General features: G+C 51.4%; 2 protein-coding genes across 8 annotated transcripts in view; both read right to left on the bottom strand.

Moving 5' to 3' along the window:
* CNOT1 (CCR4-NOT transcription complex subunit 1) overlaps positions 1-7,768 on the bottom strand; it is a 55,550-nt gene extending 47,782 nt beyond the window's left edge. For 5 of the 6 annotated variants that reach the window (XR_010722807.1, XM_066194467.1, XM_066194470.1 and 2 more), the window contains exons 1-2: positions 6,974-7,092; positions 1,156-1,432 (exon numbers count right to left, since the gene is read on the bottom strand). Coding sequence is in view for 5 of the 6 variants with exons in the window: in XM_066194467.1 (XP_066050564.1) it covers positions 1,156-1,257 (102 nt within the window). In the remaining variant the exon portion in view is untranslated. Of the gene's footprint in view, positions 1-1,155; positions 1,433-6,973; positions 7,093-7,596 lie in introns of those variants that run through there. The other variant, XM_066194468.1, reaches the window with a different exon arrangement.
* A 2,233-nt stretch (positions 7,769-10,001) lies between these two features.
* Positions 10,002-15,452, bottom strand: SLC38A7 (solute carrier family 38 member 7). Of its 2 annotated transcripts, XM_066194473.1 has the most exons (12): positions 15,372-15,432; positions 14,365-14,597; positions 13,758-14,198; positions 13,327-13,525; positions 13,092-13,236; positions 12,281-12,379; positions 11,486-11,543; positions 11,249-11,363; positions 10,877-11,024; positions 10,595-10,794; positions 10,280-10,334; positions 10,002-10,186 (listed from the first exon to the last, which is right to left on the bottom strand). In XM_066194473.1, the coding sequence occupies exons 3-12, from the start codon at positions 14,022-14,024 to the stop codon at positions 10,084-10,086; spliced, it is 1,389 nt and encodes a 462-aa protein (XP_066050570.1). In that variant the 5' UTR covers positions 14,025-14,198; positions 14,365-14,597; positions 15,372-15,432; the 3' UTR covers positions 10,002-10,083. The 2 variants fall into 2 exon arrangements, with proteins under 2 accessions (XP_066050570.1, XP_066050569.1); XM_066194472.1 differs by lacking the exon at positions 14,365-14,597 and having other exon boundaries at positions 15,372-15,452.
* Positions 15,453-15,529: the final 77 nt, after the last annotated feature.

Raw genomic sequence — 15,529 nt, 5'->3', positions numbered from 1 at the left:
AGATCTGCTTTATAACCCTACACAATCCAGACATTTCCAGAGACCAGGTCCCAGTCCCTTACCCCTCCCTGTTTTAGAGAGCTATGCTCCAAGTGAATGGCAGATCAACCGTATCTTCTCCCAAATCAAGTCATGCTTCAGTCACACCTTGCTGCAAAAACCATCTGTTGAAACTAACTGCGATCAAAAGGACAGCATGATCCCAAATGAGCCCCTGGAGTACTGAACTTGCAAAAACAGGAGAAAGTTACGACAGGCCTATTCCACCTTACATTTAAAGAAGGCAATACTGCTGAAATCACTCTCCTCTCACCTCAAGATAAGCTACGAATACACTTCTAAAGACATCAAATGTTACAGAAACTCAGTGCTTAAGCCTTCTGGCCTTCTAATCTGATTCAAATCACTATGGGATTGCACTGCTGCAGAAAAAAAAAATCAAAATTAAGTGGCCCAGCTGTCTGCTGGGAACTGAACTAAACCAGTTTTTAAAACTAGCTCAGTAGGATTCACTTCCTCCTAAGCACTCCTCTGCAGATAATGCTTTTCAGTCCACCCTGCAAGTCAGAGCTATTTTTAAAAAGGTCAATTAAAACAGAACTATTGCCCAAATCACAAATATTTTGGTCTCAACTTGCAGTTACTCTGTCTGCCATCTGAAAACCCAGGGCCAAGACAGTCAGCTTGGCTTCAGGACCAAGCCATGAGTCACTGAATGAAAGAGGAAAAAAAACTTCCATCAAGGGAGGAGAGAGCATTCAAAGGTAAATTACAACATACTCAGGCTTCCAGTGCAACAGCTCTGAACACTGAATTTATACGTTTTCCTCCCCTTTCCAATCAGTGTTCTATTGAATGCCCAAAAAGGGAAAGATTTATCCTAGAGAAGTAAGCTTTTCATACCATCCTTCAGGAGCAGCAGTTAATCCTGATATTCAACTACAAAGTTAATACTGGACTCAGCTCTGAGCTGTATCGCATGACTTGGCAAATGAACCAGCAGGAGTATCAGACACACCCTGCAATTTCCAACACCACAGAAAACAGCAAACAGTAACATACACAAGAGCAGGACAGAGTACAAATACAAACAAGAAGAGAAATACCAGTTCTCTTTCCAAAATGCATTTTGTAGCACTGTATCACTTTACTTACATGCTGTATTTCCTGCTGGCTGGCTCGGTAGTTTTTCTTGGTTAAATTGTCCACCAGGTAGCTGATTTGAGACAAGGCCAGCGAGAGCGAGTCAAGATTCATTGCTGGTTGGGGCGGAAGCAGGCGGCCGAGCCCGGCGCAAAATCACCATTATTCCCCTTTAGTCACCTCAGAGACAGGTTAAGTTTTTTTCCCCCAATGAGCCTGTATGTGTTTCTGTGTTACTTGCTTCAGCTCTTCTTTCTCAGTTGTCTTTGTCTGTTCTGAAACATGGCACCTGGAAAACAGTATTTAATTAGATTTAAGTTCTGTAGCAATGTCACATAACTATGTTCACAAGGAAAACAAAGTACTATTAAGTTTTTAAAACATAAGTTCAGTTGTTTTTACACTACCTGACCACTTTTGATTCTGCATTTTGCAGTCTGAAAGAGCCAGCAAACAGCTCAGTCAGAAGAATGATTTTCAGCACCATGAGAAAGAAAATGAGATGAATAATGAATAGGATACCACACAGCAACAATCAGAGGTCGGAATCATTCAAAGCATTTATCATAAATTAATACTGAAAATGCACTTTTACCATCTCTGCTATATTTTGCCTCAAGTACATCCAGGCAGTATCGCCTCAACCCTGTACACCAAAATAAGCAATTGTGAATGAGCAACACACAAAGAACTGCAATAAACTAACCCCAACATTTGGCTTATACTGAAACAGCTTTCCAGTGAGCTACAACAGCAGAGCTTGCCAGCTTAATAAATTTCTATGACAACACAAAACTTGGCACTTGACATTTCATCTGTTAAATTACAGATTGCCAGTGTGACAAAACTGCATCCCAAAGCAAGTCCTACATATCCAACAGTGTGGGGAGCCTCAAACGAAGCCCCAAGCTGCTCTGAGAAGCAGCACTGTGCATTAACATAAGTAGAATCAAGCCAGAGTCACTGCTTGGAAGCTCTACCTGATCAAAACACAAAGGTCACTGGGCTCCATGCCAAGAGTCTGAAGATCCCTTTTCCAGAACAAAAACTATTGCTTTGCTGTCTTGGCTCCATGTCGAAAAGCACCAGCACACGATTTGTGCCTCATCACGGCAATGGCTGGCCGGGGTGATGTGTCCGCCCGGCACTGAGGGAAACCAGCGCAGGGAGAACTCAGGCAGCACTCAGCACATCGGGCCCCTCCTGCCAGCACCCAACTGCAGCAGCACACCGGCAGCTGAACAGGCTGTACAAACAGAACTCTTCTTCCCATCTCCCTTTGTACAAAGGTTTTCACTTCCTTACACTTGGAACCGTACCTTATTTAACATCTGCCTACACTTCAAAACGTCAGGAGCAACAAATCCTATCAAAGACAACGAAGACCACTCTGCTCTTTGAAAAAGTTTATTATATTACACAAATATATGGGTAAATTATTTGTAAGAAAAATCAAATCAACTCACTTCCAGACTTTCCTCATGCCATAGAAAACCCTGACTACTCAATGAAGGTATGCAAGATCCTTCTTATGCAATAAAACTTACATCTCACAAAGAACAAATTTTCAAGCAGTAATACTCAAAGCATTCCTCAACGACAAGGCAGTTGGCCTCTGAAAGAATTTCAGGGCACGTCTAAAACTGCAGTGAGAAGAATTACACAAAACTTCCATTTCTTTTTAGTACCTCTGACAAGCTAGAATTCATTACCTTTATATATAAAGATTAAAAAGGCCACTGACTGTGGAACATCTAGAAGGCAGGACTGGCATAAAGTTTAAAAAAATTTCTCAGTAGCACAGTACCTGATTCATTTTTATTTTTAATAACCTTTAAATTCCTCTTTTGGAGTAACCTAGAAAATGACACTGGGCTTGGCAAATACATGCCTTCCAAAACAAATACACGACCAACATAAAGCTTCTGAAAAGCATTTGTGAAAAATCAAGCACAAAGACCTCGGCACAGTACTTGCACTTACTAAACCAGCAGCCAACAAGGGGAACTCTGTCCCATCAGAGCACCAGATTACAGCAACCAGCCTGGAAAACTCACAGGCTGTTTGAACTGCCTACAGGACACAAAACTTCAACTTGACCAATATTTAAGGCAATAAGAATTTCAGAGTTTGCCTTTCAGACCCCTAGGAAGAAAAACCACATTACTCTGGGCATTTTTCCTCTTAATGCAAACAGCACAGCAATCACCACCTACTCCACCTAAAACACAGGGGATTTAGCACGGAAATTCTCAAGCTGGGCTCAAGCCTCCATGCTGCCACACAACACCCTGCAGAGCACAAACACTGACCATCCCACCCTCCTATTAGCATCTCTGTTGTCTCCCAAAAAAGCAGAGAATGCTTTGATTGCAGGGAAGCAAAACAAGCTTTGCCACCTTCCAACTGCAAAATCTGGCACTGCCACTGGACAATCCAAGCTGGAGGCAAAATGGGATTTTTCCTTTCAAGGAAGCCGCTCAAGGAAGAGGCTGAGCAAACACCTAGACTCAAGCAAGGAACACAATAGCTGAGGAAACAGCTTCCTACTTATGTTCCAAACATATGGTTTGCACCATGTGTATCCCGACACACAGCAAACCCTGACAGCTCCCACGGACACAACACGAACCGCACTTCAGAGGTTCAAACGATGCAACCTAAATCGGGAGAGTACAGAATAACCAAGGGAGCCTTGCCTGCAAAGCAGAACTGCACAGGTACCTCTTTGGTCATTCAGTGCAAGGCTAAAATTCAATTACTACAGCACTGATTGAGGAAGCTATGAATGCTATGTGAAACAGACTTTATTTTTAGATCCATACATCCTTAGTGGGAATGAATATCCCTACACTGGCCTCAACAATTCAGGAAGGTTTCAGTCCATGGGACAAATCTGCCATGTTCAGACAAGTAAAGCCTCAGCAACAGGGAGTTTATTTAAAAAATTTAGATTACCTGGCAAAATTAGCTACTTTCAGTCACAGATCCGATGATACAGTAATGGATTAAGATACCGTGCACAGGACTCAGGAGCTCTTACAATATTACAATTCTGTATTGTGCAACACAACCCATTTTAAAGAGGTAAAAAGTATTTACCAAATTCTACAGCATTACACACCCTGAACACTTGCTAAGGAAAACAACAGCCCATCAGAAAAAAACATGTGCCATCTCTTTCAGTAGACCTTTTTTCAAGAGCAGAGTTCTGTTGGATTAAAACATAAATGCAATAAAATTTCAGGCCAGAATCCCCAAATCACAAAATAAAGAGGGCCAATATGAAACCACCCATCAGGTGTGACCAAAGACACTCCCTACAAACCAGAAATCACTGGAGAGTAACTAAGCCTTGATACTGAAGTTTACAAATCTGAAGTCTTTCACAAATTCAGAAACACCCTTACAAAGAAAGTAATTTCAAAATTACTTTAAGATAACTTTGGATCTTTTTTCAGAATGTTGAAGAAGTAACTATTCAACTGAATTTCAAGAGTTGTATGATTTCAGGGCACACGTTCTGCATGTGGAGGATAAAACAGATCAAGTGACACAAACAGCAATGTGTTTGCTGATTGGGATCTAAACTCCTGTCACAAAACATCACATAAAGCATGCTAAAGGGACCACTGCTAAACCTGCCCTCCAGAACAGTCCCTTACCCTCTTTTTAAACCCGTGAACAAATACAAAACATGGAAGAGCCCCACACCTCTCAGAAGGCCAAGACTGGGAGCAATCCGAGGCAGAAAGGTGGTTTTGAATCATACTATGTACTTCAGGATGTCTACCACTTTGAAATCTACTGAGAAAAAAACCCCAGAGGGGAAGTCATATTAACAGTAAAATAATCTCACAATTCGTTTGACCAGTTCAAATTCAGGTGTTTACAAACAGAAACAGACCTGAATATTCCATACACTGGAAAGCTGCACCCAATTCCAGTAAACCAGAAGTCACAAAAATGATCAGACACAGTAACTTTAGTTTACAGAATGTGGCTGAACTAAGCACCTATACACTCAGGCCAGTGAAGGTGCAGTCTGGAATCCACCTCAAATACATGAGATATGCATCAAACATGACATGGCTGCTTCAGGCATTTTCACATCTCAACCTGGACTGTGAAAAAAAAAAAAAAAACACCAACCAAACCAAGAAACTCTCACTTCCCAGTTCTCCTTCAGACAAACACTGCAAAATAAAGTTTCTGATGGAAGGAAGAAAAGGAGGGACTTGTTATAAAATGCTTTGTGGTTTTTTACCATCCAAAATGTGTTTTAGAACAGCTAAATGCTACTTCAAAAGTCAAAGGAAACTGCAGAATTCACACACCAGGGATGTTTAGGGAACAAAAGAGAAATCTGGCTAAAATAATGATGGCCTCAACCATGATTCACAGTGGTAACAATTCCCAACAGGATTTAGTTATGTCCCATCATGGAGTACAAAACATTACTGTCCTCTTTTGCTAAGTTATGTTTCTACGGCTTCACTTAGTCAGCTGAACACCAAGAGTGGCCATTTCAGCATAAACCAAAAACCCAGGAACACCATAGAGGATAAACAGGACAAGGTGTTTCTCCAAAGAAGAGACACAGGCAGGCAGCAAACTGGCTGTGAGTTTGGTTTGGAGACACCAGGACAACAGCAGCAACAATTAAGAGTGAACTTCAAAGAGCTGAAAGAATCAAAATAACATGGAAAGGACAGACCAGTCTACTACCAACTAAGTTTGTTTCCTGTTTGTAAGAGAGTCACCCCACCTGGACTCATCCTGCCCATAATTTCAGCCAATGCCAAAGTAGCTACCTTAGAAACAGGAATCAGTTGGATACACTAAGAATGACTTGTCAGAGTCACACCTGTTTTGCTACCTGCTTAAAAAAAAGTTTACGAGAGCAGCTGCCATGCTTCCGTGCAACAAGTGGGATTCAGAAACGGTCTCAGTATACGACGTACCACCAACAGACTAGTGCTGTATTTTCAGTATTACCTCACTTCTGTCGAAAATGCAGTCCAAATTGCTTGTGGTTTGTTGAAATTAAACTCTGAGTACTCACTGGCCCTCCTGTATAAAAAGTAAATGGTACTAAACCATGTTAGAAAAGTATTGTAAAGAAGCTCTTGTACCGATACAGCATCTGCCGAAACACCCAACTGTTGCTATTTCTAGTACAGAATTATACAAGTCCATTTTAGTGGGCAGCCTTTTCTTAACTGGAGGACAGCACTGAGAAGGATTTCTCTCCTGTGGTCTGCAAGAAGGCTATATGACGGAATTATTTACTACAGCTCACTTTTTCCGTATTTTCTGCGGGCAAGTCACAACAACACCGATCTCCTAGGGAGGCCGCCGAGCCCGGCCGGGGCAGGCCCGGCCCGGAGTCCTCAAAGCTCCACCTGTCACCACCGGCGTTACACAAGCCAAGGGGGAGAAACGCGCACAGCCCCAGAGCTGGCGGTTTCCCCGCCACCTCGCGACGCTGCCGCCGCCGCCTGCCCACGCCACCGAACGGGGAACACCCGCGGCTCCCGCCCCGGACCTTGCCGAGGTCCCTCTGTCGCTCAGGGGCGGACGCAGGACCGAGGAGTGCGGGGGGAGAGGGCCACGGGTCCCACCGCTGCCTCTCGCACACCCCGGAGGGCGGCCCGGCCGGGCGAGCGCCTCAGCCGGCCCCGCCGGCCCCGCTGCCCCCAGCGCAAGCCGGCCCGGCCCCGCTGCCTCCGGCCGCGTCCCCACCGCCACTCCCCCCGCCCCGAAGCCCGCAATGCCCCCACAGCCACCCAGAGCCTCCCCCCCGGGGCCGGGCGGGCGCCGCTCCCACCTCGGCGGTGTCGTGAGGGCCGGGCCGGGGCCGCTCGCGCGCTTCTCTCGCGCCGCCGCCGTTCCGATACAAAATGGCGGATGGGGTCGCGCGCTCGCGCCGCGGCCTTTCCCCTCCCCCGTCCTCTCGCGGGGGGGGGACGCGGGGGAGCGGAGGGGCGGAATGCGCGCGGAGGTGCCGCGCCCCCCCGGAGGGGCCTTCACCCAATCAGAGCGCGGGGCCGCGTGGAGCTGGCCAATCAGCGCCGTGCGACCTCGGGAGAGGGCATCCTGCCGCCCTCCGCGCGGAGCCTAAGCCGCGCGCCATTGGCCAGGAGGAGCAGAAATCCTTCCTACTCTCTCAGCCAATCAGAGCTCATTAGCCCTCCCGGCCTGCGCGTGCGCGCCGAGAGCCAACCGGCACTGCCGAGGCCGGCCAATGAGCGAGGGGCGCCGCGCGGGGGCGGGGCGGGAAGGGGAAGTGGCGGGCGGTGCCAAAGGGCGCGCGGAGTCATGGCGGGGGGGTGCCCCTCTCCGAGTGGTGCTGCCCGCCCCGTTTCCCCTCGCCTCGCTGTTTCCTTCCCCCCCGACGGTGGTACAAGCCCAGGAACGGTTTTCCCCCCCGCGCAGCGCCGTGGTACAGACCCATGAATTGGCGTTCCCTTCCCCGCGCTGCCGTGGTACGGCCCAGCCGCTGTTCCCCCATAACATGGTGGCTGTGGGTCCGTCAGAGCGCCCGGCCTGGACCTCGCACGCTCCAGGGGCGCGTTCTCCTTGCTAAGGAAATCCTCTCTCCATTTGCACCCACCCGGATGGCCGGACTCAGTCCCGAAGAGGAAACTCCCTTCAGTTCCTTCCCGCCCGTCTCGCCACACCACACCCGCCTGCCGGACCAACTGGGGTCGACATTGGGGTGCCACATCAGCACCGGGGCCCACAGAGCCTCCCCTGGCATCCCCCGGCCCTGGGCGCGAAGATACCCCGGAGGTTGAGGGCCTGAGGAAGGCGGTGGGACTTCCCGGCTCCTCACCCTCCATCCCAAAGCTCGGAGAGCTGGGATGGCATTTCAGGATATGGCTTCATCCCTGCATCCCACCAGGGAGCATCTCCCACAGAAATCACCTCGTGGTGGCCTGACACACGCATCACAATGTCACTTTTATTGAATACCCTCCACTTTCTGCATGTACAAAATACATGTTAAAAGGCCAGTGTTTGTAAACCGGAGCAGTAAGGCAAACAACAGCCACAGCACCTCCAGACCTGCCCTGCCCTCAACCACAGGGACACTGCGGGAGCACCAAGGGAGCCTAGGTGTTTCCCAGGTGACATGAGACACTGTGTCCTCCTCCACTTTGGCCAAGGGACTTCTCATGCCTAGCACACCTTCAGGAAAGCCAGGGCCACAAGACCCACCAGGTACCAAACCTTTTCATCTTCATGCAGGGGGGGCACTGGAAGGCATTTTGGCATCGGCATCTGCTGAGCCTCTCTGCTGGGCTCCATGGGAGGTGGCTCTGTGCTCCCCACATCCAGGACAGCTGGACATCTTTATGCCAAAGGGCCCCCAAGCCCCAGCTCGTGCTCCCAGGCAGGAGCCTGGCAAAGGGGCTTGGGACATAGCTGATGCCATACAAGTGGGGCATCACTGGTGGATCCTGGTTTTGTCAAAAGATGAAGGCACAGATGCTGGAGATCCCTTGGGAGAGGCAGGAGGCATCTGTGCCTTCACAGCATCCCTCAAACATTCCTGCTGTGCTTGGGGCTTTTCTTCCTCCTCCATCTGGGTCTCCCTGTCCCAAGCAGCAGTGGTGAGGTCTGCATTTACACGCAGTGTTAGTAGGGAAAGACCCAACATTTCCACATGGGGAAGCACCCACGTGCTGTCTCCCCTCCTGCAGCCACTGGGTGCAGCGGAACAGAGCCATGCTGAGAAGTCAAGGAGCACAAGCCACGGTTCTCCTTTCCACCACAACAGCCTGTGCTGCTTCCAGAAGATGCAGGAGGTGCAGGGCCAGGTTTTGCACAAATCTGGGCTGAACCCTCGTCACAGATGCATCAACAACTACACCTGAATTCCTCCCTCCCCAAGGGTTTTAGAAGCCAAACAAGATAAAAAGAAACTCAAAGATAGAACAAAAAAAGGTGTAACGCCCCCAGCCAAATCTGCAGCTGGGGGAACTGCTCAACCCAGAAAAGGCAGGAATGAAACTATCATCCAGACAGGCAACAGAGGGACAGCCCAAAGCAACACCAGCCATAGAGAGAGTAAATGACCAAGAGAACAATATAAAATAAATTAATACTGACTGCTTTATCCCAAAAGCACCCCTTAAAACCTGGCCCAGTCCCATTTCCTGGACACATGGAAGAACGGGATTGTAAATCTGGAGAAGAGCTTTGCTCTGTTGTAGTGTCTTCAGTAGGTCGATGCAGTCAGAGCAGCTTCTCTACTGAGTGAACAACCCCTGGCAAGGAAAACATTGCACTGGCATGTCCCCACCCTAGGGTCATTCAGATCCTCGAAAGAAATAACCCGAACAGGCTGAAGGCAACACTTTGTAACACAAAGTGCAATCCCCCAGGCAGAGGGAGATGTGAGAGTAGGAGCAGGAGACTGGCAGGAAACCAGAGTTCAAACCAAACATTGACACAGGACTATGGGGGTGTCTCCCTGTCTGATAAACATGATTGCTATTTCCTTTTATGTAGAACACTGCTTCTCTCTTCAAAGTTGGGAGAAGGCGTTTTAGCTGTGGAGAGGAGCTCCACCAGCACAAGGGTACACAGATGAGAGCAGCATGGCTTTGCAAACCCCAACCAGACCCCTTAGTGATGTCTAAGGGAGTGATGTCTACCCCGAGGGGCAGAAGGAGCTTGCCCTGGATGACAGGTCCCCTTGTAGTGTTGCTCTGGCTTCACCAGGGAGCCAGGGCTGAGAGAAGCCTGACTGCCTGGTGCCTTAAGACAATGAGATACAAACCACCACAGGGCTTGTTCAGCCAAGCCCCAAGTCAAAACGTCTCTCTTGGATCTTCCCAACACACCAACATGTTTTCTCCCCACTTCCCTTTGGTCCTAGGGGAAATCTCGATCCCCTCAGCAGCAGCAGTGCAGTCCAGCCTGGAGGAGTCAGGCTGTAAGATCCACAAAGATGGCATTGGCAGTGGTCTGTCCAAAGATGAAGGCTCCAAGGGTGACCATGAACACCCCATAGCTGACCTGGGCCCACCAGCTGTGGATGCAGGAGGACAGGGCATATTTAGAGGAGTCCTTCACCCCAATATCCACAGGGGGATGGGGGAGAGGGGAGACACATTTCAGTTACCTGATTGCCCGGGTTTCTTGGATCTCGGAGAGCTTGGCTTGAATCAGGCAGAGCCCTGAAAGGCAGGGGAGGCAAAGAACCAGATGGCATTAGAACCAGATGAGGACTGTCCACTGGGACATTCCAAAAACAGGGAGCTGCACTCCCTGTTACAGAGCACCAAGTCCAGCGAAAACAGTTGGGCTGTCGACTGCCCTCACACCGTATTTTTGCCCTCCTCCAAAAATCTCCTGATCCCTGTGTTTCCATCCTGCCCCTCCCTCTTCAAGACCATGAGACCGTTGTCAGTCCCTGAGCATGCCAGGATGCCCTTACCTGGGAAGACAAAGATGAAGCAGGCAGCCAAGCCCCCAATGACAGAGATGACTTTGCCAATATCAGGGATGAAAAGAGCCAAAAGGAGTGTCAGGAGGAACCAGCTGATGGTCTGAAGCAAGCGTCTCCTCCGCTCCCGAACCACGTCCTCCTCCACTGTTATCCCGGTGTAGCGGAGCCAGAGGCCCTCCAAGACAGCCCTGTGGGCACAGACCCAGGATAGAGGGGTTTCCTTGTGCTGCTCCTCCTTCCCACACCAGCCCCACCTCTCCCAGTGCTCACCGGCCACAGAAGTGCAGGATGGGGTAGGATGTCAGCACACAGATGATGATGAAAGCCCGGGCAAGGGCAACGGGGATGTCATTGGAGGGGTAGGACATCAAGACATCCTGCTCCACGCCAGCTCCAAAGGTTAGGAAGCCACAGATGCCTGCCAGGAAGGGACCAGTCAGCAGGGGACAGGGACAAGTCTCCTGAACATCTGTTTGAAGGACCAGACTTGGATGGACATGGCACTGGGCACATTGCAGAGGTGTTCGATGGACTCTCCTCCCTTTTCCCTCTGACCCTTGCTAACCAGGGGGTCCCTGCCCTCCTGAAGCTCACAGCCACTCCAAGGACTCTGCCACACTCACACAGTGTCCCCTCACTTACCAGTGCCTGTGTAGACGAAGAGAGCAATCACCATGGCAGCTGTCACCACTGCCCCCCAGGTCTTCACCTCTGGCTGCTTCATGCTGTTAAAGACGGGCACGCTGCTCACATGGCACTGCCAGGTCAGAGACGGGGTTTTAGCCAAACGCCAAGACCATCACACAGGCAGGGTTTTAGTCTGCCACCCAAGCAACCACAGGATGGAAGAGGAGTGCCAAGCTCCCCTTGGAGGCTTACCTGGAACCCAAAGCAGATGGTGGGCATGGCATTGAAGACAGCTGTCCAGGTGGAGGGGCTGGCAGGAGAGAAACACCCATCAGTCAGACCAGAATCCTCTGTGACCCCCTTCCAGTGACCCAGGGGAGGATGAGCTGGGAGTGCTCAATGTCTTTGCTGTTACTGCATCCCCCCACCCAGGATGATGCCATTGCATGGAATGAGGTTTTCCTGGGACCTGGTACTCCCTGAAGACCAGGGCCTTTCATTGAGACAGAAACAGCCAAACCTGAGTACACAAAAGTAAAACTATCAGTAAAAAATACAGATCTAATTGGACAGTGCAAAAATCTGGTCTAACCTTTGCTCTGCCATAAAATAAAATTCCTGCACTGGATCAAAAAATATACACTCTGAGGAAGGGAATAAGCCACAGTGGTTGTGCTGGCCAAGGAAATAACCAAAATCCTCCAAATATAGACACAGCCCTTGTTGCTGGGTGAGCACAAGCACTGCACAGGGAATCCAGGGCCTGCATATATCAGAGATAAAAGCCAATCAGTGCTGATCAAAACCTGTGATGGAGCCATGGGGACCTTTAAGAAGTCCTCTTCCTCCTCTTCACCACCTGCTCCTCTGAAACATGCAGAGGTGCAGCCACTTGGGAGCTTCTGGCAGCAACATGCAGAGTCCCCAGGACCAGGGATGGGACTGATGAAAGCTTCATCCCCAGCCTTTGCAGCCTTCGCTCCCACAGCCCTGCCTGGCTCTGCAGTGCTATGATGGCACCGACAGCACCGTGTCTCTTGCTCTCACCTGGTGGGGATCTCCACAGGAACCAGCTCCTTGTCAGGCCAGATATACTTGATGATAATGACTGCTGTGACATACCATGTGCCAATCACACTGAGGGAGCTGTGAGAGGGGATAGGAGGCTGTGAGTGCTCTGCCTCCTCACTTCATGGAGGGTCTCCTCCCAGCTTCTCCACCCCCATCTTCTGCCCTGCACAGCTCAGGCTATCCCCCTCCTGCCTATCAGATCCATTTTTGCTCTCCCTTCCCATGGGTATATGCCAGGAAATGTCACCCACTGTCCCCCAAGCAGATTCCAACACAATTCTGTTGCATTTGGGGGTTATCCCATGCTTTTGTAAGTGGCAAACCTGCCAGACCTGAGTTTTGGGCTGGAGAAAGAGGTGAGTGTTGAAGCAGTGACACTCCTTGGTGCCCCTGGTCCAGCTCCACCAGCCAGGTCACACCAAGATTCTTGGTGGAACAGGGCTGGCTTGCAGACCACCCGGCTTAGGGACACTTACTGGCTCTCCTTTCTGCTGGATTGCCAACTCCAAAGATAGGAGACGATGTAGTTGAAAGCAGCATTCCCTGCTTCCTCCAGCATGCAGAAGGGAGGGACACAAGCCCTGAAGTACAACACTGTGGCTGCACAGTGCTCAGCTGCTCCTCTGCTTCCCAGATGGAGAAACTGAGGCATGGGAAGGCAGATGGTGAGTGGGCAGATATGGCACTAGAACTACAGCTTTTCAATCCCTGTCCTCTGCAACTGTGCTTAGGTGGGTGCTGGCTGGCCCACCCCAACTCCCAGCCCCAGAGGGCTCTTCCCACCCACCTGGCATATTTCTGGAAGCCAATCTCTTTGGGGATGGAGAGGGGCAGGATGAGGAGGAAGGCGGTGATGCTGATGGTGAACTTGCGGTCTGTGTACCAGCGGCTGCTCCCAACTTCCTCAGGCTCCTTCACCAGAGCAGCAATGACTGTGGGGACAACCGAGATGGTCAGGCTGGCCCTTCCAGCTGAAGGGACAACAACTGGTTATTATTATTTGCTCCATGGGATGCTCTTACTCTTGTCCTCCTGGTCTCCAATGATGATGAGGAAGGCGATGCAGGTGCCAAAGGTGTAGACAGCGATGGCCACCTCACACAGCACGCCAGGCACCTTCCCACAGACAGCCCACACAACCTCCTGGTAGGTGCGCTCATTGCTGGCCTGCGAGCAGTACGCCAGGATGACCAAGCCTCCGATGATGAAGATCAGCATGCACTGGGATGGGAGAGAGACAGGGAGGGAACACTGAGCCAACAACATGGCAAAGTCCCCTGAGCCACCCCAGGCAGCCACCCCTGAGTACACTGAGCATCTTTGGTGCACCTCACCCAAAAGAGCTTCTTCCTAGGAGTCTGGTCCTCCCCAGGCCCTTTCTGGAGCACCGCATGTCCCTCCCATGCACCCTCCCAGGGTGGGACAGGGGACTGACCCTTCCCCACTCTCTCACCATCTGCAGGGTGATGCCTGCAGCCACGCCGCCAGCCATGCTGAAGGCAGCAGGGAAGTTGAGCAGCCCAGCCCCGAGGGCAGCGTTGACCACAATGAAGACAGCTCCCAGAGCCGACGTGGTCCCCAGACCATTTCCTTGGCTCTCTGAGTTTTTGGGCACTGTCTCCACACTAGGGCTCTGCAGGAGCCTGGCCCGTTCACCAGCATCGTCACTCCACTCCCAATCCTTGTAGTCACTGTTGATGCTCCCAGTGCCCTGAGCCATTGTCCCTCCTCAGGTGGCACACGCCACCATCCACGTGCCACTAGTGGTCCTGCACCAGGCTCAGCCAGGCACCTCGAGGAGGGTCCTCAGCCAGCGCTGGCTCCATCAGGCAGGAAGGGCAGCAAACAGACAGGCTGGAATGCAGCAACACGGGAGTCAGGCACTTCCCTACTCCTACAACAGAATGAAGAATGACACTGTTAAGTGTTAGTGAAATTATATTAACAAGGGACAACCCGGGCATCAGGTGGGGGCACAGGGCAAGTGAGTTTCCTGGGTCTTAGTTTGGGGGGTCACAGTCACAGCACACAGACACCAGCAGAGATATAGCAGAACTCACCTCTTGTCCCTCAAATCGAGGGAAAGGACACAACTTCTGTCGGATGGGGGACTGAAGCCTGGCTGTGGGGCTGAGGAGCTGCAGCCTCACAGCAGGACTCGCCTTTGTGTGGGCATGAGACCCAGTGTCACGGCTCACTTCCTGATTTCCAAACCTAATTTCTGCAAGCTCTGCAAGAGCAGCTGTGCACGTGCTCCTGAGTAAAGGGCAAGGCTGGGCTCAACAGGAATGACCTGTGTGCAGCAGAAATACTGTGTCAACAGGAAAAGCAGGACTCGCCCCTTCCAGTGCACCCCCAGGGTGACAACCAGCAGGTGATGTCTCAGAAGCTTTTGGATTTGAAGATCTTGTGTTTCCAACATCACAGCCCTTGGGGGTTGGAGAGTCCAAATCTTATCCCCGTGCCTCCAAGCTGGAGGAGATCGACCCTCACAACCTGGCAGGATTTTGCAGAAATCTACATGACCACGAGAAATCTCTCTCCAAGGAAATCTGGTTTTTATTTCTAGAGAACATCTACAGACTCGTTCTGCCCAGCTCACTCCTTGCTGTTGGGCTATTTAAACTCTGTGTTTGTGCTATGAATCCTCTGTAAAGATTTCTGGGGAAGGGGAGGAAGGGCCGTCCTGTGCCCCGCGGGTAGGAGCGTGGAGGGACAGGCCGGTGGGTCCGCGTGGGCTGAAGTTCCCACCCGGCCGAGGATGCTGCAGGGGGTCGATGCTTCTCCCACGGCCTGGGGGAGGATGCTGACGGGTGTCCTTTTCCTCCAGGCAACGCCGCCATACTCTGGCAACCACAAACCCCGAGAGTAGGGGCTTCACCGAGGGTGACTCGACAGACCCGCGGCCCCGCTCGGGCCCCGGCGGCGCCCCCCGCCCGGAGGAGCAAGGCCCGGAGCCGGTGACGGTCAGCCCGCGTCCGCAGGGGATGCACAGACTCCTGCCCTAGCCGGTCGCTGGGCTCCCCGCGTGTGTCCCCCCGGTCCGTCCGATCCCGTCCCCACTCACCAGGCGGGGAGCGCCCTCTGCTCCGCTCTCTTCGGCCCCGGCCCCAGCCGAGCTCGGCGGCAGCGGCGGCGCGGCGGCGGCCCCGCCCTGCCCGCTGCACGCCGGGGGTTGTAGTCCAGCCCCGGAGGTGGGGGAATATCAGCGAAGGGGGAACACCC

The sequence above is a fragment of the Chamaea fasciata genome, unplaced genomic scaffold (genome assembly GCF_029207755.1).
Source record: "Chamaea fasciata isolate MVZ Bird 193981 ecotype frontalis unplaced genomic scaffold, bChaFas1.0.hap1 SCAF_12, whole genome shotgun sequence".
In the NCBI taxonomy this organism is placed as follows: Eukaryota; Metazoa; Chordata; class Aves; order Passeriformes; family Sylviidae; genus Chamaea; species Chamaea fasciata.
This window is presented reverse-complemented; position numbering and strand designations above follow the sequence as displayed.

Coding starts and splice junctions, on each gene's coding strand:
- SLC38A7 (XM_066194472.1), bottom strand. CDS start 14,024: ATGGCTCAGGGCACTGGGAGCATCAACAGTGACTACAAGGATTGGGAG. Junction 11,025..11,248: donor CTTCGTCTACACAGGCACTG/GTAAGTGAGGGG, acceptor CCTTCCTGGCAG/GCATCTGTGGCTTCCTAACC. Junction 10,795..10,876: donor ATCCTGCACTTCTGTGGCCG/GTGAGCACTGGG, acceptor CTGTGCCCACAG/GGCTGTCTTGGAGGGCCTCT.